Source organism: Pyrus communis, chromosome 16 (genome assembly GCF_963583255.1).
Source record: "Pyrus communis chromosome 16, drPyrComm1.1, whole genome shotgun sequence".
In the NCBI taxonomy this organism is placed as follows: Eukaryota; Viridiplantae; Streptophyta; class Magnoliopsida; order Rosales; family Rosaceae; genus Pyrus; species Pyrus communis.
In genome coordinates, this window is record NC_084818.1 from 22,433,715 (window position 1) to 22,457,595 (window position 23,881).

General features: G+C 39.4%; 1 protein-coding gene across 1 annotated transcript; it reads left to right on the top strand.

Moving 5' to 3' along the window:
• Nucleotides 1-311: 311 nt before the first annotated feature.
• Nucleotides 312-23,612, top strand: LOC137719945 (uncharacterized; the record flags this gene model as incomplete). The annotated part of the gene is made up of 9 exons (XM_068458923.1): nucleotides 312-665; nucleotides 2,856-2,949; nucleotides 3,070-4,001; nucleotides 19,796-19,984; nucleotides 20,055-20,192; nucleotides 20,300-20,402; nucleotides 22,480-22,737; nucleotides 23,289-23,380; nucleotides 23,520-23,612. Coding segments are annotated over 9 exons (2,253 nt in total), but the record flags the coding sequence as incomplete, so codon positions are not given.
• Between the last annotated feature and the right edge of the window lie 269 nt (nucleotides 23,613-23,881).

The following is a 23,881-nucleotide window of genomic DNA, read 5'->3' on the forward strand; positions in this document are numbered from 1 at the left end:
GAGAGGTTGGGAAGTTTCCAAGCCAACCCGTGATACTCCAAAGGAACCAAGAGCAAGCCAAAGCAATCACTACGCTTAAAAATGGTAAGGTTATCAATAATAGAGTTGGCAATGAAGTTACTAATGAATCTGATCATGTGAATGCAGGGATTACTCAAGGAGAAAATGAGAAACCAAATGAGGAACCAAGCCATGCTACTCCCTCGTTTGAAGCACCAAATCTTCACAAGGCCGAGAAACCTTACACTCCACCAATACCATTCCCTGGAAGACTTGCCAAGAGCAAGCAGGATAAGTCATTTAAAGAGATTTTTGATATTCTAAGTAAGGTAAATGTTAACTTACCTTTGCTTGATGTCATTAGGAACATGCCAGCTTATGGGAAGTTCTTCAAAGAGTTAAACAACTACAAAAGGAAGTATGGACCACATGAGAAGGTAGTGGTGTCCGAGAATGTAAGTGCCGTGTTGCAAAGAAAACTTCCACCAAAGCTCAAGGATCCAGGAAGTTTTTCTATCAACATCACCATAGGGGACAAGAAGGTAGAGAAGGCGATGCTTGACTTAGGTGCTAGCATCAACTTAATGCCTTATTTCGTGTACCTTCAACTAGGTTTGGGGGAATTGAAGGCCACCACCATCTCATTACAACTTGCGGACAGATCCGTGAAATATCCAAGAGGTATAGTAGAGGATATTCTAGTTCAAATTGATAAACTAATCTTGCCTGCGGATTTTGTAGTGTTGGACATGGAGGAAGCACCTATACATGACCGAGAGTTACCTATTTTGCTTGGGAGACCGTTTATGGCCACGGCCAAGACCATCATTGATGTGCAAAATGAACTCCTCACTATGACAGTGCTAGGAGAGACCGTTCAATTCAAAGTGTTTGAGTCTCTTTCACATCCTTCTTCATCTCTTGATTGTTATGCCATTGATGTGCTTGATTCGCTTGTTTTCTCTAAATTCTTGCAGGCACAATCTAATGAACCATTACAAACTGTTTTGAGTCAATCTCAAGATGAGTTTGATGAAGAAGATGCACTTATGGAAGAGGTAGCTGCCTTGGAAGCATTGGCACCGTATCCTTTGAATATTTTACCTCTTTTAGAGCCTTTAGAACCATCGAGGTCACATTTAACCCCTTCCACTGTTAAGGCACCAAAACTTGAACTTAAACCACTTCCACCACATCTAAAGTATGCATATCTAGCTGAATTTGAAACTCTTCCAGTTATCATAACTTCTGACCTCACCCCAAATGAAGAAGATAAACTAATTAGGGTGTTAAAATAGTTCAAATCAGTTATTGGTTGGTCTATTGCAGATATCAAGGGAATAAGCCCTACCATGTGCATGCATAGGATTCTTTTGGAAGAAGGAGCAAAGTCAACCCGGGAACCACAAAGAAGGCTCAATCCACACATGAAGGAAGTTGTGAGGAATGAAGTGTTGAAGTTGTTAGATGTGGGAATCATATATCCCATTTCTGATAGCAAATGGGTGAGTGCTATTCAGGTGGTACCTAAGAAGGTGGGAATCAAGGTGATGAAGAATGAAAACAAAGAGCTTGTAGCCACAAAGCCCACGGCTAGTTGGCGTGTTTGCACCGATTACAGGAAGTTGAATTCTAGCACTAGAAAAGATTACTTTCCTATGCCTTTTATAGATCAAATGCTTGAGAGATTGGCAGGTTACTCACACTATTGTTTTCTTGATGATTACTCAGGTTACAATCAAATTGCAATTGCTCCGGAGGATCAAGAGAAAACTACCTTTACTTGCCCGTTTGGCACATTTGCATATAGGAGAATGCCTTTTGGACTTTGCAATGCTCCAGCAACATTCCAAAGATGCATGTTGGCAATCTTTTCTGACATGGTAGAAAGATTCATTGAGGTATTTATGGATGACTTTTCAGTGTTTGGTTCCTCTTTTGATGAATGTCTTAACCATCTCTATTTAGTACTTCAAAGATGTTAGGAAACAAATTTGGTTCTCAATTGGGAAAAGTGCCAATTTATGGTGAAACAAGGAATTGTGTTGGGGCATGTAATCTCTAGCCAAGGAATGGAGGTGGACAAAGCCAAAATTGACATCATCACCAATATGGCAGCTCCCACAACCGTGAAGGGAGTAAGAAGTTTTTTGGGACATGCGGGTTTTTATCGTCGTTTCATTAAGAACTTTTTAATGATCACTCGTCCATTATGCAATCTGTTAGCTAAAGATGTTGTATTTCATTTTGATAAAGCTTGTATGGATGCATTCACTACTTTGAAACATGAATTAACCTCGGCCCCTATTATTATGGCACCAGATTGGTCTTTACCTTTTGAATTAATGTGTGATGCCTCTGACTATGCTATTGGTGCAGTTTTAGGGCAAAGGGTGAACAAGCTCCCACACGTGATCTACTATGCAAGCCGGACTCTAAATGATGCTCAACTTAACTATTCCACAACTGAAAAGGAGTTGCTTGCTATTGTTTTTGCCGTAGAGAAGTTTCAGTCATATCTTGTTGGATCTAAAGTTATTGTGTTTTCTGATCATGCAGCCCTTAGGTACTTGATGACAAAAAAGGATGCTAAGCCACGCTTAATTAGATGGATACTCTTACTACAAGAGTTTGACTTGGAAATTCGAGATAAGAAGGGAAGTGATAATGTTGTGGCTGACCATTTGTCACGGCTCAATGAAAACCATGGAGTTGGACAACCTTTGCCTCTAAATGAATCATTTCCAGATGAACAACTCCTTGTTATTCAAGAAAAAGAACCATGGTATGCTGATTTTGTAAATTATCTTGCTTGTGGTATAATTAGAAATGACCTTTCTTTTCAGGAAAGAAAGAAGTTCCTTGCCATGGTAAAGCACTACGTTTGGGACGAACCATATTTGTTTAAATATTGCCCTGACCAAATCATTAGGAGGTGTGTCCCAGAGAGTGAGCAACAAAGCATTCTAACGTTCAGCCATACATTGGCATGTGGAGGACATTTTGGTGCCAAAAAGACATCTCTAAAGGTTTTACAATCTGGTTTCTTTTGGCCTAATTTATTCAAAGATGCTTTTGATTTTTGTTCTAAGTGTGATAGGTGCCAGAAAATGGGGAACATTAGCCGAAGAAATGAGATGCCATTGAACAACAGTTTGGTGGTGGAGCTCTTTGATGTTTGGGGAATCGATTTCATGGGACCATTTCCATCCTCTTTTGGTTACTTATACATATTAGTGGCAGTAGATTATGTATCCAAATGGGTTGAAGCCATTGCTACAATAACTAATGATCATAAGGTTGTTTTGAATTTTCTTAAAGATGTGATTTTTTGTAGGTTTGGAACCCCAAGAGCTATTATTAGTGATGGTGGCAGCCATTTCTGCAACAAACCCTTTGAATCCTTGATGAAGAAGTACAACATCAACCACAAAGTGGCAACCCCGTACCATCCTCAAACCTCAGGACAAGTGGAGATTAGCAATAGGGAGATCAAGAACATTTTGATGAAGACCGTAAGCCCTACAAGGAAGGATTGGTCGCTGAGGTTGAATGATGCACTATGGGCATATAGAACAGCATATAAGACCCCCATTGGCATGAGTCCTTATCGCCTTGTGTTTGGGAAAGCTTGTCATTTGCCAATGGAGCTTGAACACCGTGCATATTGGGCCATCAAGAAGTTCAACTTTGATTACAAGGATGCGGGAATTGCAAGGAAGCTCCAACTTAATGAGTTGGAAGAACTCAGAAATGAAGCATATGAGAATGCCAAAATCTACAAGGAACGGACTAAGCTCTATCATGACAAGGCCATCCTACGGAAGGAGTTTCACCAAGGTATGAAAGTACTGTTGTATGACTCACGTTTGAGACTTTTTCCAGGTAAATTGAAGTCTAGGTGGATGGGACCATTTAAGGTGCTGCAAACATTTCCCCACGGAGCTGTGGAGATAGAGAACATGAAGAATGGCACCTCTTTTAAAGTCAATGGGCAGCGATTGAAACCATATTTGGAGAAAGTGGAGGAAGAGCAAGTTTATCAAGTTGTAGATTTTCTTGAGTTTACAACACCGTGAACAAGCTACCATGTCTTGCCTAGACATTAAATAAAGCGCTTACTAGGAGGCAACCTAGTGTGGTTTGTGTTCTTTCCTCATTTTGTGTTTATGTTGTCACCATTCCATATTTTTTGCCTACTTGCCTTGTGTTAGTTGTGGTTAAGTGTGTTTTTGCTTACTAATACGAATGTATATGAGGGCTATGTTTGTAGACAAACTATTAGGTTGCTATGAAAAAGGGTTTTATGACACGGGGTGTTTATTTGTAAGTTCATGTCGGAGCACAAAGGTAAGCCGCCTCCCCGAATTTCAATTTTCTTTTATACTAATATGTTGTTAATGATTCAGGCATCCACTCTAGAATTTAAACCATTACCGGATCATTTCAAGTATCACCCTCCAGTCAAAGATCAATTCCATGCCGTTTGATTTGATTAAAAAAAAAAAAAAAAAAAAAAAAAAGCTACTAAACATGGAGAAAGATGGAGCTTCACAAAGGTTGTTTACGTGAAGTCCCACTACGAGGCATAGAAGTGGGAGGCATCGGAGTGGAAGCCGTCGGACCGGGAGGCATAGAAGCGGGAGGCATCGGAGCGGAAGCCATCGGAGCGGAAGGCATCGGAGCTAGAGCATTCCAGGCCTCAATACTTGGCCAAGCGCTGGATGACCCAGGAAAAAGGTGCCTCTGGAGATAAGCCGCAAGCCTTTGACGGTCACTGTGAATTCGACCCTCAGATTCTTGCAGCTCATCAAGCTTCCTCTTCATGCCCGACGAATAGTTATTTGCAAGCACATGCAAACTTCTATTCTCGTACTTAAGCTGCTGGATCTGTTGCTTAAGACTTTCCACCTCTGCCATCAATGATTCCACCTGACGGGAGCGGGCAAGCAGGCGTTGGCCCATGTTGGACACAGAACTCGCACACTGAACACTAAGTGCGAGGGACTCTTGAACGGCCAACTCATCGGACCGTCCTGACAGCAGCCTCCTATCTTTTGGAGTGAGGAGGTTCCTAGCTACTATTGTAGCTGTTGTGGCGTCCTGCATCACGGAGTCTTCACCTGTAAGAAGACCGTTAGAAGATAAGAAAGAAGGGCGCCATACGTTACTTTGATGCGGCGCGCCCGTATCACTGCTAAGGCTCAATTCCAAGCTAAGGTTCGATGGGTTTGCCATTTTTCAAAAAAATGTTCAAAGAGAAGGGATGGAGTTAAAATTCAAAGGGCCGGAGTCGATTTTCAAGAATGGGAAATCTTCAGTGTGTGTTTATTGGCGGTGATCGATACCTCCATAAAAAGCCAAGGCGACGCGTCCACCAATTCAAAAAGCCGGAATTTCCGGCGTAATTTTGGCGGCGCTTTCTCGGCTTTTCAGAAGACGTGTTCAACTTTGTCAAAAGATTTCTTCTTTTCAGAAAACACGCGGAGGCCATCATCGCAACTACACATCTTTAGCCGACAGGCGCAAAGTCCGGCGACGCTTTCTCTGCTTTTCAGAAAACGCGTGCAGCTTTGTCAAAAGGAGCCGCATCCGCACTACTACGTGTCGTTCAGAAAGCAAAGGGGCGCCTGCTCAGAAATCGAAGGGGCGTCGTTCAGAAATCGAAGAGGCGCCTGCTATTTCAAAAAGCCGGATTTGCGGGATCAAAACATTTGTCGACAATGGTAAAAGAACAGTACCACCACTTGATATTATCTCTATATATGTCGACCTTCGTCTTTTATGGCAAGGAAAACCTGAAGAAAATGCCCAACTCTCCCTCACCTCTGAGGGCGCACTCCCAGCAAAGCCTTTCGAAATACTCAATTCTTTCTTCTTCCCCAAAGATGATACCAGATGCCTGGAGTACAGATGACCCAGGAGGAAACGGCGGATTGAAGTGTGCTGATTCATTCACCGCTTCTTCAAAAGCAAAGGTATCTCATATCATCAAGGTCAAAAGCAAAAGTATCTCATATCATGCTCTTTCCCTGTCTTTTTCTTTGTCCTTGTTCTTACTCGCATGGCAAAGTAAAAGAAGCAATCAGCCGGCACTTGGAGTCAGTCTTCCGATCTGGAGCCAACTGCCTGGAATCTATTCCTGATTGCTTACCTAGCGTTGCTCTCGAGTAGTCATCTTCAACGGTTGATACACTTCCAGAGAAGGGACCACTTCTGCAAAGGGGAGCGAGTAAGGCAAGTGAAAATGATACATTGAAGCATGTGGAGACAAACTTAGGCTGAGTTATCCTCCAACCCTTTTCAATACGAATTGGAAAGATTGAACAAAGAAACAGACCAAAGGAGTAAGCTCAGACCTTCGGGGGAGACCAAAAGAATCCTGCTGCCCAGATCAAGAGTAGCACAAAGGAAAATCAACGATGGGCGGCAACCAGTTCGAGAGTAAGCCTGTGGAATCATCAAGATCAAGCCTCAATGCAATCAACAAAGAGAAGATGGAATTTACACTCCATAACCAGATTTGCGTCCCTAAACTCTTCTCTTTGTTAATTACATTTTGCCATGTTTAGTATGTTTAAAGTGCTTTTTGTGTGTTTACTTATGTTTTGTGTGAATCTATGCTTAAAACATTGAGGACAATGTTTGATTTAAGTGTGGGGGGGGTAACTAATGTTGTTAATGCAAATTCGTGGGATTTTATCACCCATAACTTCAAATGTTGTTCCTTGCTGTTTTAAGGTGTTTTTAAATTGTTTCAGAGTGTTTTAGTGTGTTTTGTTTTTTAACTCCGAAAATCACATAAAAATTTGAAGAAAATGTTTTGAAAAGCCTAAAAAGAGTGTTTTGAGTCGTTTTTGTGTGTTTGTGTCTTAGGGTACCTTCCAACACAATGATAAGGATTTGGTTTATAATTGCATGACGGTTAGAAAGAGTTATAAACATAGAGAAAAGTTTGATTTACTCGTGGTATATGCTTGGTTATGGTTATAATGTATGACTTCACATGCAATCATAAAAGAAAAAAAATTCGTTTTTGTAACATGCTTGAAGGAAGGAACTCAAACAAACGCTACAACCCTGAGAGACTTGAGCCTATAACGTTCTTTGGAGAGTATAATCTGTGATTTCTTGTTTTCTAAAGTCGTTGCATGATCTCATTATTCTTTGCTTGGTTACTACTTAGAAGGCGTTTCATCATATAGTTCCAAATGCTAGAACTCATGCCCATTTCATTCAAAGCATGTTATTGATTTGCATAACACATATTCAAGAAGAAGTTGTGTAGTGACCACCACCATAGCCAAATAAACTTACTTCCCATACTTCGTATTTGTTGTAAGTTTTAACCCCGTTGAGCCTTGTTTAGCCTTTATTCTTTGTTTACCCACATTTTCCTCACCTAGCCTAGTTTAGGACAATCCCCACCATTGTTCTTAAAAGATAGTGAGCATGACTTAATTGAATTCCTTTTGAGTTACATTATGAAAGAAAATAAGTGTGGGGGAGAGAATGTTTAAGTGTTTATGTTTTGAGATTCAAAAGAAAAGAAAAAGAAAAGAAAAAAAAAAAGAGAGAAAAGAAAGAAAGAAAGAAAAAAGAGCTTGAAAAAAAATAAAATGAAAGAATAAGTGATTGAAGAAAGGTTCCAAAACACCAATTCTGGACGTAAATTGTCTAAATTCTCCCTTTTTGTTCAAAAGTTGAGTTTTCATTCAAAAGTGAATTCTAAGTTGATTCAAATGCTTTGCTCACTATTTCTTTAAGAACCTTTGTTTTCCATATCCCTTCTTTGTTATCCACATACCCCAAGCCCCGTTACAACCCTTGACTTCTATCTTGAGTGTTGTGTATTTCAATTTGTGGAGCTTGAACTTGGTATGAGCATATGGTGTCACTGGTTCTCGCGTCTAAGTAGTAGCATTCCATTCATGAGATCATATCTAAACATGCTTATTAACTCCAGAAATTGCGTTCTTTGTGATACATATATGTGAGTGTTCGTTTTCATGTTACATCAATCTTCTCACATATGACTAGATTAGGGTGTGTAGTTAGAAATTCTGAGTGAAAATCGAGTGCATATCTTGTAAGGAATTGAGCAAATTCTCTAAGGCATGTTACTACATTCAAAACATGGTTTTAAATGCTTAATTGTGAACTAGTATATGGTGACTATGATTAAGAATGTACTTAAGTGTGAAGATGACTAAAATCTGTGAGAATGATGATTTTTAACATGTCATGTACATTGGAAATCCCTAAGACGGTTGTTGGAAGGTTTAGGTTGTGTTTTACGTGTTTAGTGTCGTTTTGTTTATTTGTTTTTATTCTGTTTTGCTCGAGGACTAGCAAAAGATAAGTGTGGGGGAGTTTGATAGGAGCATATTCATGCGACTTAAATGACTTGTTCTCGTGCATTTACGTTATGTTTCTCTAGTATTTTAGTCCTTTATGCTTCTTTTGTGTGTTTTCAGGTTCTAAGGGCTTAGGGAGCAAGAAAGTGCATTTTGAGGCTATTTGGGGCACTTTTGGGCATGGATTGGATAGCTTAATCATGGAGCAAAGAGGATGGACGAAATTGAAGCCTTGTATGCTCTTTGGGGACATAAAACAAAGGGCCTAGCCCAATCAAACAAATCATTTGAGCCATGGAAAACCTCTAGCCCAAATCAAACATTCTATGCCATGCAAACCAACCTATTTTAGGCCCATTCTATGTACTTAAACCCTAGCCCTTTAAACTAGCCATATTATGATTTATTCACTTCCATACTCTTCTTTATTCCACATGCATTCACACACATGCACATCATTCACTCACATTTCCTAGCCATGCATCACTTTAACCCACATTTTCACCCATTTACACACACATGCACTCACATGCATTCACATGCATTTCAAGCACCAAACATTCTTCTTTGTCGTGCCTTTCCCTTCCACTTTCCAACCCTTCCAAATGCAACTTCATTAACACATGCATTCATTATTCATTCACCTTGCATTCCCTTTACATTTCAACCCACATGCACATTTAATCATTTAAACATGCAGCAACCATAATTTACACCCCATTCATTCACAAACCATGCAGCCAACACATTCTTTCTCAACATCATTGCCGTGCATAATTCATTACCTTTCCACATGCAATTTCAGCCACATGCATTCCCCTCATAACCTAGTTGTCACTCCAATTCATTACACATGCACTTTAATCATTCAATCACACCATTCCATCCATCCATTCAGCCACATTTTCACCAACAACAAGCATCATTGCCGTGCCTTTTCAGATTTCCAGCATCCCATAATCATTCACACCCCTTTCTCCACATTCCAAACCTTGTGCCGTGTATCCCCTTCATCATTCGAGCATTCCACCTAATTCACATGCCTTCATTCATTCTTTATTCCACTTACACTCATCATCACACACCTTAGCAATCAACACATGCAATCACATGCATCACAACCACAAAGAACCATCCTGAAAACACATTGCCGTGGCCTACTCACAATTCCAGCATCTTCACATGTCTTTCTAGCTTTCCCTTTCATTTCCACCACTCATTCTTCATCATTTCAGCCACCTACATGCATTAATTATTAAACTCTTCATCATTGCATCCAGAAAATGAGCAAGAAAGCTTCCCAAACACATGCATACACACACCATTTCCAGCATACACATGCAAATCCAACATCAAAAACTGTCATTGCCGTGGGATCCTTGTGCTTTCCAGCTTTCCTAGCTATTTTCCACCACATTCCAGCACATGCATGCTTAAACAAACAGCCATATGTTCCCTCCACTACTCCTATAAATACCCTTGCATTCATTCATTCAAGAATCATCTCATACTTTCATACACAAGACACCACAAACACATCCAATCTTCTCTCATTGCCGTGAGCTCCCATTCCCTTATATTTCCATTCAACATCTCAATTCCATTCACAACTCAAACACTTCCCCTTTGCCGCAAATCCCCTTCCATTTCTACACAACTTCTTCTAGGCTTCATTCCATCCACTCTCCCAATCGGAGAAACCATTCAACCTTAGCCGCTCCACCTTCCTTTACAACACACTTGGAGCACCACACCGAAGGCAACTCTTAAGGGATTTCGACATCAGTTTTGCTTCAAGGGTTCTTTCTCCTTAATTCTATGTTCATTCATGTTATATATTTTTATGTCAAACCTTTTGTAAACATGAAGTGTAACTAATCTCTCTCTAGGGATTCGATGTAGCCTTGCAAGATTGCCATGTAGTTAATTCAGAATTCTCATTTAATCTATCTATTTCTTGTTTCATTCTCCGATTTAATTGTGACTTAGTGTGTTGATTTTAATGCTTGATCATCATTTGAATTAACCACAGGTTGTTTAGCCAAGATTAAAGCACACATCATGCATAATCTTGGTGGATATGGGAATGAATGAAGGGAATGTTTTGCAAACATCCTGCCGAGTATTCCCTTTGGTTTTGTGAAAGTTTCTTGTGCACTACATATTCTTGATTAGGAACCAAAGTTGCATATCACAATTAGGCTCATGATTAGAGACATTTGATCAAATCCACACATCATATGGTTGATCATATCCAAGTGAAACAAACTCAAGAAATAGGTAGATGACTGAGTATAAACTAATTTAACAAACATGGACTTGGTTTAGCAATGGTGAAATCGAATCCCTAGCTTCATCTCCATTGATATTATCCCATTCTATTAGTTGTTAATTCATTTATTTGTGTTTACTTCATTTCATTATGCTTTCAAGTTACAACTACAAATCTGCCTACATTGATTAGTTTTATTTCTCTAGTAACGAGTTCTTGCAAAACAAGTGATTATATAGGTCCAATTAGTCCCTGTGGATTCGACACCCTTACTTGTGCCATTATACTAAACATGTTTTAGCACTAGGAAGGAAAACATCAACACGTTAGAGGGGTTGTTTGCCCAAGTTCATTTGCGAAGCATACGACCGAATATAAAATGACTGATCTGCTTACTATGATGCAGAAAATGGCGATTTTGGCAGCTGAGTCTATGCTCCTTGACCAAGAGGGTACCTGATAGGAGCATATTTAGGTGACTTAGTTGGCTTATTTTCGTACATTTATGTTGTTAGTTCATAGTTATTTTAGTAGTTTAAGCTATTTTCGTGTGTTTTTAGGTTCATATGGCTAAGGAAGCAAAAAGGTGCATTTTGGAGCATTTTGGAGCAAAATTGGGCTTGGAATGGATAACATATGCTTGGAGCAAAAGGAATGGACGAAATTGAAGACTTAAAGATGTTAGGATTCCTAATCAAAGAAGGATTCCTAATCAAAGTAGGATTTCTAATCAAAGAAGGATTCCTAGTCAAAGAAAAATTCCTAATCAAAGTAGAAAAATTCCTAGTCAAAGAATAAGCTAGCTAAGTCGCCTAAATATGCTCCTATCAAATAACCCCACACTTATCTTTTGCTAGTCCTCTAGCAAAACGAACAAACAAAAGAAACAAAACAAACAATCTAAACCTTCCAACGTTTGCCTCAGGGATTTCCAATGAAACATAACATGTCAAAGATCACCACTCACATAGATTTAAGCAATCCTTACCCTCGAGCATACTTAATCATAGTCACCATTCAGTAGCTCACATTTCATCAATTAAAACAACATTTTGAATGTAGTAACATGCCTTAGAGAATTCCCTCAATTCCTCACTAGATATACTCTTTATTTTCACTCAGATTTTCTGACTACACTCCCTACACTAGGTATATGTGAGAAGATTGATGTACACATGTAGACGAGCCACTCACATATGTTATAACAAGGAAAGCATTTTCTGGAATTATGACAATGACATGTATATGATCTCATGAATGGAATGCTACTACTTAGATGATAGGAGCATATTTATGCTACTTAGTTATGTTGTTTCCTTGCATTTAGTGAGTTAATTACTATGTATTTCAGTCTTTTAAGTTATTTTCGTATGTTTTTAGGTCCTAATGGCAAAAGGAGCAAGAAAGTGCATTTTGAGGCTATTTGGAGCATTTTTGGGCATGGATTGGATAGCTTAACCATGGAGTAAAGAGGATGGACGAAATTGAAGTCAAGAAGGACTAGGAAAGGCTACAAATCTGGTGGATGAAGTCCTAAAGCAAAGAAGATAAGGAAATAGCAAGAAACAAGGAACCTTATCCAACCTTATCTTCTCCTATCCAACCTTATCCTTTCCTAACTCTAACATTATCTTATCCTATCCTATCCAAATCAGGTTAGGACTTAAACCTAGCTAATTAGAGGGGATTAATTACATAGTTGAACACCTATTTCAGTTTCTAGAAGCCTTATCCAAGTGTATGCCGCATGAACACCATTCCTTGTAGGTTTAGGAATTGCAATCCTTCTCCTACACTTATACCACATGTTCTTGTCCCTTTAGGTTTAGGAATCTTCCCTAAACACTCCTTCTAGATGATGTGATATATAATAGCACTCAAATTAAACCCTCTTTTTGACAATTGTAGTATAGATATAAGTAGGGATCGTTCTAGGCCAGGGATTAGGAGGGATTGCTAATCTAATGAAAACTGACTCAAAGATACAAAAATATGCTTAAAAACACTTAAAGAAACTCAAAGACTCTTAACTAAACTTATATGACTCAAAACAAACTCAAAAGACTCAAAACAACACAAAACAATGAAAAAGACTCAAACTAGACTCTAGGACTTACTTTGGACGAAAATAGGTTTGGTTTTGACTCAAAATACTCAAAAACACTAATTAGGACAGATTCTAACCTAATTGACACTTAAAACAAAGGGGGGGTTTTGGTTTTGACGAATTTGAATTAAAACAAAACAGAAACTAAACTAGACAAAGTTATGAACGAATTTGGGGAATATGGATGGGTGATTAGCTAGCTAGAGGGTCCTTCTCCACACATGACACACTTGCATACAAATTGATTTCCAGTTGCTTTTCAATAAACCATGAACCTCAACACCCCAGATTAACCGTGACATCACTAATTAACCCTCAGATTTTCCTTAAGTTATTGGATTGGATGACATCATACGACAACCCAAAGCATTCTTCAAAAGTCCCTTACATGACATCATAATAGAGATACAATCAAAGATCATTACGTTCTATGAAAATCATAAGTATTGACAAAGCACTTGTAACTATGACATCATGATACTCATGCTAGGAATTTACTTAACATGATTGTGAAAACAACCTTAACTACTTGTGAATATAAGTTTGTAACGATTAAGTGAAACTCCCTTATATTCTAGCCCCAAATTCATGCATGCAAACTAAGTGTGCACCCTTAATCAACAAACAAGAATAAGTTATCCATCAAACGGTTAAGTAAATTGCATTCACAATTTATGAAATCACAACTAGAATTAATCAATTCATATTGCAAATATAATCATGGTTTCAAAGTTTCCCCTAGCTAAAACAAGTTTAGTTCCTCATGTTTACAACAAAACAAAGAGAATATAAATTAAACATTGAAAACAAAGATTGAATACACCTAGAAACGCTCCAACAATCCAAGCTTGAATGGCCAAAACATCCAAGGCTTCTCCTCTCTTCTTTCTCCTTCTTTGTTGCGGCACAAGGGTGTTTGGGTATGAATTATGGTGATGGATGGATAGGTTGGATGGTGGTAGAGGGTGGATGATGGCTGAATGAATGGAGAGAATGAGAGAAAATTCGTATGGATGTGTATGGCTGTCTAGAATCTCCCATAAGTGCGGCAGATTATGTATATATAGAGGAAGAAAGGTTAGGGCAATAAGTAATCAATTTGGGAAGGTTTTTAGCTCCAAATCCTCAAGGAAAAAGGGTAACAAATCAGAATTCTAAGAGGAAAAAGGGAAACAAAATATGCAGCAAGGAATTGGGAAAAGGGAAAGGGAAAGTTGCGGCAATAATGTTTTAGAGAATGGGAATGTGATTTGCTGCAATAAAAAGGGAAATCTAGAAAAGATAGGTGCGGCATGGATTAGGAAGTATGACTAAGTTTTCTAGACATATATTTAAGTGTCCTAAATTAATTAGGAACCCTTCAAAGTTGCTGGAACTTAGGTAGGAAGAGATTAGGAAAGTTAAGTCAAAATAAGGAAGTTTGACTCATGTTTCCTTCTTTGTAGTTGATTCCTTTTCTTCCAAGTCTTGAATTAATTTCTTCCATCTTCTTAGCAGATTCTTAGACTCCTTTGGACTTCAATTTCGTCCATCCACATTGCTCCAAGCATGTGCAATCCATTTAATGCCCAAAACTGCTCCAAAATGCACTTTCTTGCCACTTTAACCATTTGGACCTACAACCATACGAAAATAGCTTAAAATACTAAAATAACTAAGAACTAACAACATAAATGTAAGAAAACAAGCTAACTAAATCACTTAAATATGCTCCTATCACTAGAACACGTTATCCTCTCCCTACATGTGTGCCGCACCTAACCTTCTAGAATTCCCTAAATCCATGCCATGCACTACCTATCCCAATCCCCTTTGGTTTCTGCCTTGAATTAACCCTTTTTCAATGGGATTGTGCAATCCTTATCCTTCACTAAGTGTGCCAAATTAGCCTATATAAACAGCCCTATGCCGCACCATTTAATGACCACCTTTCCACACAACATTCATTCATTCATTCAGAAATCCATCCTTTGCCGCAACCTTACAACCAACTTTCCATCATTCCCCTACTTCCAAACCTTCATCCCAACCTCCGTACACCACCATCAACCCTTGCCGCACCACCACACCTGCCTAAATCCATCCAAAACCCAGAAAATCATCCATAAAACCACCCTAGACCTTGTGCCGTGACTTAGCAAGGAAGAGGACAAGGAAGACGAAGCCTTGGGCGTTTGTGCATTCGAGTTGGAGTGTTGGAATGTTTTTAGGTGTAATCTATCTTTTATTTTCAATGTTTAATTCTATTTTCCTTAGTTTTGTTATGAACATGAGAGGCTAAACTCGTTTTAGCCTAGGGATGCTTTGAAACCATGATTGCATTTATAATATGAGTTGATAGATTCCAGTTGTGATTTCATAAATTATGAATGCAATTTACTTAATCGTTTGATGGATAACTTATTCTTGTATGTTGATTAGGGAGGCCTACTTAATTTGCATGCTTGAATTTGGTGCTAGAATATAAGGGTGTTTCACATAATCGTCACAAACTTATATACACAAGTAGTTAAGGTTGTTTTCACAATCATGTTAAGTAAATTCCTAGCATGAGTATCATGATGTCATAGTTACAAGTGCTTTGTCAATACTTATGATTTCTATTGAACGTAATGATCTTTGACCGTATCTCTATTATGATGTCATGTAGGGAACTTTTGAAGAATGCTTTGGGTTGTCGTATGATGTCATCCAATCCACTAACTTAAGGGAAATCTGAGGGTTAATTAGTGATGTCACGGTTAATCTGGGGTGTTGTGGTTCATGGTTTATCGGAAAAGCAACTGGAAATCAATTTATGTTTGAATGTATCATGTGTGGAGAAGTATCCCTTGGCTATCCCATCATCCATTGGTTTTTCTTAAATTCGTCCAAAATCTGTTTTAAAGTTTTAAGTTACTTGGTTTCTTTTAAATTCGTCCAAAATCAAAACCCCTTTTCTTACTTGTTCCAAATCTGTCCAAAAGAGTCCTTTTGAGTCTTTTGAGTCAAAACTAATTGTATTTTCGTCCAAATTGAGTCCTAGAGTCTAAATTGAGTCTGTTTGGTTGTTTTGAGTTGTTTTGAGTCTTTAAAGTTTGTTTTGAGTCTTTTGAGTTTATTTAAAGTGTTTTAAAGCCTATTTTCACATCTTTAAGTCAATTTTCATTAGATTAGCAATCCCTCCTAATCCCCAGCCTAGAACGATCCCTACTTATATCTATACTACAATTGTCAAAAAGAGGGTTTAATGTGAGTGTTATCTTTTACCACATCATTAGACGCGAGAACCAGGGATACCATATGCTCAAACCAATTTTAAACTCCACCTATTGAAACACATAACAATCAAGATATAAGTCTAAGGGTTGTAATGGGGCTAAGGTATTGGCTAACAACGAAAGGTAAAGGATAAACAAACGTGCTTAAAGCAATAGTGGGCAAAGTAATGAAGTAGGCACTTAGAATTCACTTTAGAATGCAGAAATCAACTTTGAACACGCAAGGGGAAGTCACACAACTTAGGGTCATATTCAACTTTTTGGACCCTTTCTTCAACAACCAACACTTGTGAGTTCGTTTTTTTCTTCTTTTTCACATTTTTTTTTCTTTCTCTTTTTTTTTTTTTTTTTTTTTTTTCCCGTGCCTCTTTTAAGACTTTGGCACACACATACACACAAAAAATCCCTTCCCCCACAGTTGTTTTCTGCAAGAATGTCACTCAAAAAGAATTCCTTCTAAGTCATGCTCCACTATACTTCAAGAACAAGGGTATGGGAAGTCCTATTCTAGGCTAGGTAAGGGTGATGTGGTTAACAAAGAAAATAGGCTAAATAAGGCTCAAAGGGGCTAATCCTACAATACAAATGACAAGGGTGGATTCGGCTATTTGGGTATGGTGGTGACTACTAAACAACTTCATCTTGTTATTTGTTATGCTAATCAATTTCATGCTTCGAATAAAATGGGTATGAGTTCTAGTATTTGGAACTATAGTGATGAAACGCATTCTAAGTAGCAACCAAGCCAAGAATAATGAGATCATGCAACGACTTTAGAAAACAAGAATGCACAGATTAATAACTCTCCAAATAACCATTTAGGCTCAATTCTCTCAGGGATGTAGCGTTTGTTTGAGTTCTTTCCTTCAAGCATGTTACAAAAACTGATTTTATCCTTTGTGATTACATGTGAATTCGTAAACTATAACTACAACCAAGCATAAACCAAAGAGCAAATCAAACTTCTATCATTGTTTGTAACTCTCTTTAACAGTCATGCATTAAAAACCAAATCCTCATCATTGTGTTGGAAGGTACCCTAAGACACAAACAAACACACAAAAACAACTCTTTTTGGCTTTTTCAAAACACTTTTTTCCATTTTTTTTCAAATTTTCGGATTTTTACTTCAAAACACACTAAAACAGCTCAAAATGCACTAAAACACTTAAAAACAGTGAGAAACAACATTAGAAGTGATAGGTGATAGAATCCCACGAATTTTGCATAAAAACACTTGTTTACCCCCCCACACTTAAATCAAACATTGTCCTCAATGTTTCACATAAAGACTCACACAAAAGCAAACAAATAACAAACAACTAAGCATACTAAAATAAGGCAGCAAAGAGAAGGGTTTAGAAACGCAAATCTGGGTTTGGAGTGGAAGTTCCATCTTCTCCTTGTCGAATGCATGGGTTGCCTCCCAAGAAGCGCTTGCTTTACCGTCTTCCAGCCGGACGATACCTCCTTTTAGGCTTCATTGGAGCCCACGGCATGGAGGGGTACATCATCCACAACATGTTCCTTGAAATTCTCATAGTATGGCTCTATGAATGGAAGGGGATAGTGATCCTCCCTGATTATGGTGTTTTGGTTCCTAAAGTCCATGTAAATGCTCCCACCACCTTGAAATCGATTGGGTACCTATACCAAAGAAGGTAACAACCTATTAGTTGAAATGGGAATTGGAATTGAGATTGGAGACTTACAAACATATTGTGATGGAAGCTCAAAAGTGGCAGCCCTATCAACAATGTCACTATGGCTACTCTCGGCTAGATTGGGTGGTTTTAGGGCAACCACTCCAATTCCCTCTTCAATGGTGGTTCTTGATGCATCATTCTTGATAGGTGTGGATTGTTCCTGCCCTATATCCTTATGCGCATCAATGGCAAAACAAGAACGAACATCATTAGGATTCTTAATAGAGTCATAAACATTGAATTTAATTATATCACCACCAAACTCCATTGTTAATACTCCCTTGGCCACATCAATCTTTGTTTGAGTTGTTTTCATGAATGGTCTTCCAAGTAGGAGTGGCAAGGGTGGAGAATGAACCGAGTCTTCCATTTCAAGCACATAAAAATCAGCCAGAAAGATTAAATGATTGACCTGCACTAAAACATCTTCCAAAACACCCTTTAGATAGGCATTAGATCTATCGCTCAATTGAATAATCACACCATCATTTTTTAACTGACCTAGGTTCATAGATGCATAAATTGAGTAAGGCATAACATTAATAGATGCACCTAAGTCTAGCATGGCATGTTCAAAACGATTATTGCCAATAACACAAGGAATTGTAAAACTACCCGGATCTTTGCATTTAGGGGGCAATTTACATTGCAAGATGGCTGAGACATTTTCATGTACCTTTACAACCTCTTTGTTCGAAATTCTCTTCCTAGTAGTGCAAAGTTCTTTTAAAAACTTAGCATACCTTGGAACTTGCTTAATTGCATCCAAAAGTGGTATATTGACTTGTACTTTTCTAAATGTCTCCAAAATGTCCTTCTCAGCCTCCTCCTTCTTCGTTTGCATGAATCTATGAGGAAATGGTACATTTGGAGGAATAACATTAGAAATAATCGAATTTGGAACCTCCTTACCCTTGGAAGTCGAATGGGGTTGTTTGGGTGGCTGCGGCATGGGTGGTGTTACCCTTGCCGTGGCTTGCTCTTGCTTTTCCTCCTCAAATTTCAACTTTTCGTCCTCCGTTGGGGCTGATTTAGAAGGTTGTGAGGCCGTTCCAACTTGTTTTCCACTTCGCAACATGATTGCTTTGGCAGATTCGAATCCTCCTTTTGGGTTGACAACGGTTGAACTAGGCAACTTGCCTTGCTCTTTGGCCCTTGAACTCTGCAATCTACCCTACTTGCTTCTCTAATTCATCAACCCTTTTGTCCCTATTTTGCATTCCCTGCGCCATAGAAGTTAGTAATTGCATTCCCTTAGCCACTCACATATGTTATAACAAGGAAAGCATTTTCTGGAATTATGGCAATGACATGTATATGAACTCATGAATGGAATACTACTACTTAGACGCGAGAACCAGGGATACCATATGCTTAAACCAATTTTAAACTCCACCTATTGAAACACATAACAATCAAGATAGAAGTATAAGGGTTGTAACAGGGCTAAGGTATTGGCTAACAATGAAAGGTAAAGGATAAACAAATGTGCTTAAAGCAATAGTGGGCAAAGTAATGAAGTAGGCACTTAGAATTCACTTTAGAATGCAGAAATCAACTTTGAACACGCAAGGGGAAGTCACACAACTTAGGGCAATATTCAACTTTTTGGACCCTTTCTTCAACAACCAACACTTGTGAGTTCGTTCTCACTTATTTTTAACTCCTTTTCTTTCTTTTCTTCTTCTTTTTCTTCTTTTTCACATTTTTTTTCTTTCTCTTTTTTTTTTTCCTTTTTCCCGTGCGTCTTTTAAGGTTTCCTCTTTTGAGCTAATTCCTTATCCACTTTGTCTTGAGTTTAGTTCCTTCATCTTCTCATTATATTTTTAGCCTCTTGAACTCCAAATTCGTCCATTCATGTTGGCCCATATGCAAGCTATCCACATAGTGCCTAAAACTGCTCCAAAATGCACCTTCTTGGTACTTTAACCCTTTGGACCTGCAAACACACGAAAATGAGTTGAAATACGACAGTAACTAAGAAATAATAGCACAAATGCACAAGAATAAGCTAGCTAAGTCGCCTAAATATGCTCCTATCATAGCTCGTCGCTTTAAAGGGGTCCAATATCTCTGCCCCCACTTCTCTGCAGCTTGAGGCCACTCACCAAGAGATTTTTGACTTAAAGACTAGGCTTGACGCAATCCAAGTTAAGTATGAAAGTGCAGAGAATGAGATTGGCTGTTACATACCTCAGATTCAAGATCTTGAGCTTGCCATTTTTGAGCTTCATTATGTTGCTTATGCAAAGGATGAAGAGCTGATTGTTGCTTATAATCAAGTGAACCACTTTAAGAAGATCGTCAATAGGCTTAAACCTCAAGTGTTTAGAACTCCAAGGTGCACTGAAGATCAACGAAAGTTTGGAAGAAGTGGATGAGTTGCAGCGTGTCCGCGTTGGTCTGCTCGAGGAGAACGAGCAGCTGAAGGACACGAGGCTGGGCTCGAGGCTTCGCTTGTTCAGAGTCAGGCCGATTTCTACAAGCTGGGTTATGTAGATCATTTCTTTGGTAGGCCATCTGGCTTTGAATTTGTTGGGAAAGACTTTAAGACCTTCTTTATTTCTCCGAAAGGCTTGCTTGCCTTTACTTTTAAGGTTTCCATTGGTGAAGTAGTCAGAGAAGTTGGTGCCCAGGCTGAGGCAGCCGGGGGTGAAGCGCTGGATGATGTCGCTACTGAAAATGTGGCGGCTACTAAAGGTGTGATGACCGAAAAGTGGTGAAGAGTGGTCTTCTAGGTAGCCTTTACAATTTTCTTTGTTTTCCTTGTTGCTTTTTGCTTTGCTTGAACTCCTTCGGCCTTTGCTATTTCTTTATCAATTTTGCTAGAAAATTAAATAAACTTGCTGTAAACACGAAAAATTCCTGAAACAAGAAACAAGAATACGTGTACAAAAATAATATTTCTGTATTAATGATTTTTAGGGTTACAATCTCTTTGTAATTTGATCCTCTGATTCTATCTTCGTAGGGTGTCGATTTGTGGATGAGTTGTTGATCCAAAGGGCCGTCGGGGCTTGATCTAGGGATGAACAGTTGATGAATGGATCTTCAAGGGGCGTTGGGCTTGATCTTGAAGAATGGGTGTATGAGTTTGTTGAGGTCGTTGATCCAAAGGGCCGTTGGGGCTTGATCTTAGGATGAACGGATGATGAATCATGAACACTTTCTTCAAGGGGCCGTCGGGGCTTGATCTTGAGCTGGTGGGAGTTCTTCAAGGGCCGTTGGGGCTTGATCTTGAAGGAGGATTTGACGAAGAACGAAGATTGCTTTCTTGATCCTTCGGGATTTTCTTGAGAGCTTTAGAGCTTCAAGGCTTCAAGGTTTTGGTGTGTTCCCCCTTTCTCTTGATGGAGAAGCCTATTTATAGGCTTTTGAGAGTGAATCACTACCATCCATTTTTTTGGTGAAATGAGTGGATGTTGTAGGTGAAGTAAATGGAGTTGTAGGTGAAATGAGTGTGTGATGTAGGTGAAATAAGTGTGTGAGGTTGGTGAAGTAAGTGGAAGTTGTAGGTGAAATGAGTGTGTGATGTACGTGAAATAAGTGTGTGAGGTTGGTGAAGTAAGTGGAAGTTGTAGGTGAAATAAGTGTGTGATGTAGGTGAAATAAGTGTGTGAGGTTGGTGAAGTAAGTGGAAGTTGTAGGTGAAATGAGTGTGTGATGTAGGTGAAATAAGTGTGTGAGGTTGGTGAAGTAAGTGTGTGAGGTTGGTGAAGTAAGTGGAAGTTGTAGGTGAAATGAGTGTGTGATGTAGGTGAAATAAATAAATGTTGTAATTTTAATACATTGGTTAACATTTATTACACTGAAATTTCAATGTCTACAAATGCCCCCACTTCAAGGCGCGTCGTATACATGTGCTTGTCACGTGTAGAAGATGCGTTTTGAAGTCCCTTAATGTAGATGTCAACCCAAGGGCCGTCGAGGCTTGATCTTGAATTGGGCTGGAAATTTCTTCAAGGGCCATCGGGGCTTGAACTTGAATTCGACTGGAAGATTTTCTGGTTTCCTCCAATCGTTGATTTTCCACAGGCTTAATCTTGAACTGGGCTGGAGGATTCTTTTGGTCTCCTCCGAAGGTTTGAACTTAATCCTTTTATCTGGAGTTGAATTTGATTCAAGGGTGGTGAACACTTGATTTTGAATTGGACTTGTGATTTCTTCAAGGGCCGTCGAGGCTTGATCTTGAGTGAAGATAGGACCATGAGCGGTTTCAGGATTCAGACACATGGCAGGCAAGCACGAGGTGGAGGTGATGACCTGTTTCTTTGTTCAATCTTTCCAATTCATATTGAAGAGGGTTAGAGGATGACTCAGCATATGTAGTTGTTGCGTTTCCTAACGATCCACAAGATTGATGTTTCATTGTCACTCGTCTTAGCTGTTCTCCAGGCAGATGTGGTCCCTTCTCTGGAAGTGTATCAATCGTTGAAGATGACTACTCGAGAGCAACGCTAGGTAAGCAACCAGGGAATAGATTCCAGGCAATCGGTTCCAGATCGGAAGATTGATTCCAAGTGCCGGCTGATTGCTCTCTTTCTCTTTGCCCTGCGAGTAAGAACAAGGACAAAGGAAAGGACATGGAGAAAGCATGATATGAGATACTTTTGCTTTTTGAAGAAGTGTTGATGATTTAACAGCGTCGCGCGGCGAGGCTTTGCTCTTTGGCGACGACGCCAGCGGAGGGTTGTTGAGGCTTCTTGAGCTCTTTGATTAGAACAATGATGTCGAGCTTGGATTTGACTTAAACTCCTCTGTCTGGATGGTTCTGCAGGGGAAGGCGTCGCGCTCCAGCAATTTGTTCCAGCTCCTTGTACCGCATTATTCTCTGCTTGTTTCTTTTACATAGCCCGAGGTGGTGCGCAACCCTTTGCCTTTAAATGGTCTTTCAGGGCATCATTTCTCAGTAATTCATCTATGCTTGGCAGCTTCAGTGTAAAGAGCCGACACTCCGTCACCTGTCCTGGAGTATGCGCTGAGGGAATTCGAGACTCACCAACAATTATAGATGAGTACTCGAGAGCAAAGCTAGGTAAGCAATCAGGCAAAGGTTCTGGGCAATCAGTTCCAGATCGGAAGTTTGATTTTGGGTTCCGACTGATTGCTTTCTTTCTCCTTGTCTTGGAGGCAAGAGCAAGGGCAAAGGAAAAGACAGGGCAAAAGCATGATATGAGATACCTTTGCTTTCGCCCTTGATGATATGAGATACTTTTGCTTTTGAAGAAGCAGCGTATGAATCAGCACATATATTTCTTGCGCTTGTCTCCACATGCTTCGATCTACCGTTTCCTCCTGCCTCATCTGTACTCCAGGCATCTGGTATTTTTTTTGGGGGGTACATCAATGGTTGAAGATGAGTACTTGAGAGCAGAGCTGGATAAGCAATTAGGGAAGGGATTCCAGGCAGTCGGCTCTAAATGGGAAGCTTGATTCCAAGTGCCGACTGATCTCTCTCTCTCTCTTTGTCTTTCAGGGAAGAACAAGAACAAAGGAAAAGACGGGGGAAAGGCATGCTATGAGATACTCTTGCTTTCAACCCTAATGATATGGGATATGTTTGCTCTTGAAGACTTGGTTGAATAGGTGCTCTCAAGGGAAGAAGAAAACTGAGCATATTGAAAGGTTTGGTTGTAGCTACATTCTCGGCCGAGAAGAAGAGTCATGCGTTTTTGGATGTATGCCTTGCCATGAATGTTGACATATATAGGGATTTTGATGGCAAGTAGTAGTGCGGGTGCGGCTTTGTCACCCACACTTGTCAGCAAAAGTGTGGTGGTTGGGATAATGACCTTCACGCGTTTTCAACTTTGTCAGAGATCTTTGACAAAGTTGCACGCATTATCTGAAAAGCTGAGATTGCGTCTGAAGAGCGTTGACGAACTTTATGCAGGAAAATCCGGCTTTTAAGATTTGGAAAGTGGCGTCTCTTCGATTTTTTATTTTTAATTTTATTTTTTTTATTGGTGGTTGTGTTGCCTCTCCTTTTATAGAAGTATCGATCACATCCAACGTGCACACTTTGAAGATTACCTGCTTGTGAAAATCATCTCCGGTGTATTTTTTTTTAGATTTTACTTTGTCCCACCCTTTTCTCTTAACATCTTTGAAAATGGCTAACCCATCTAACATTTGCTTAGATTTGAGTCTCAGTGGTGATACAGGTGCGCCGCGGCAGG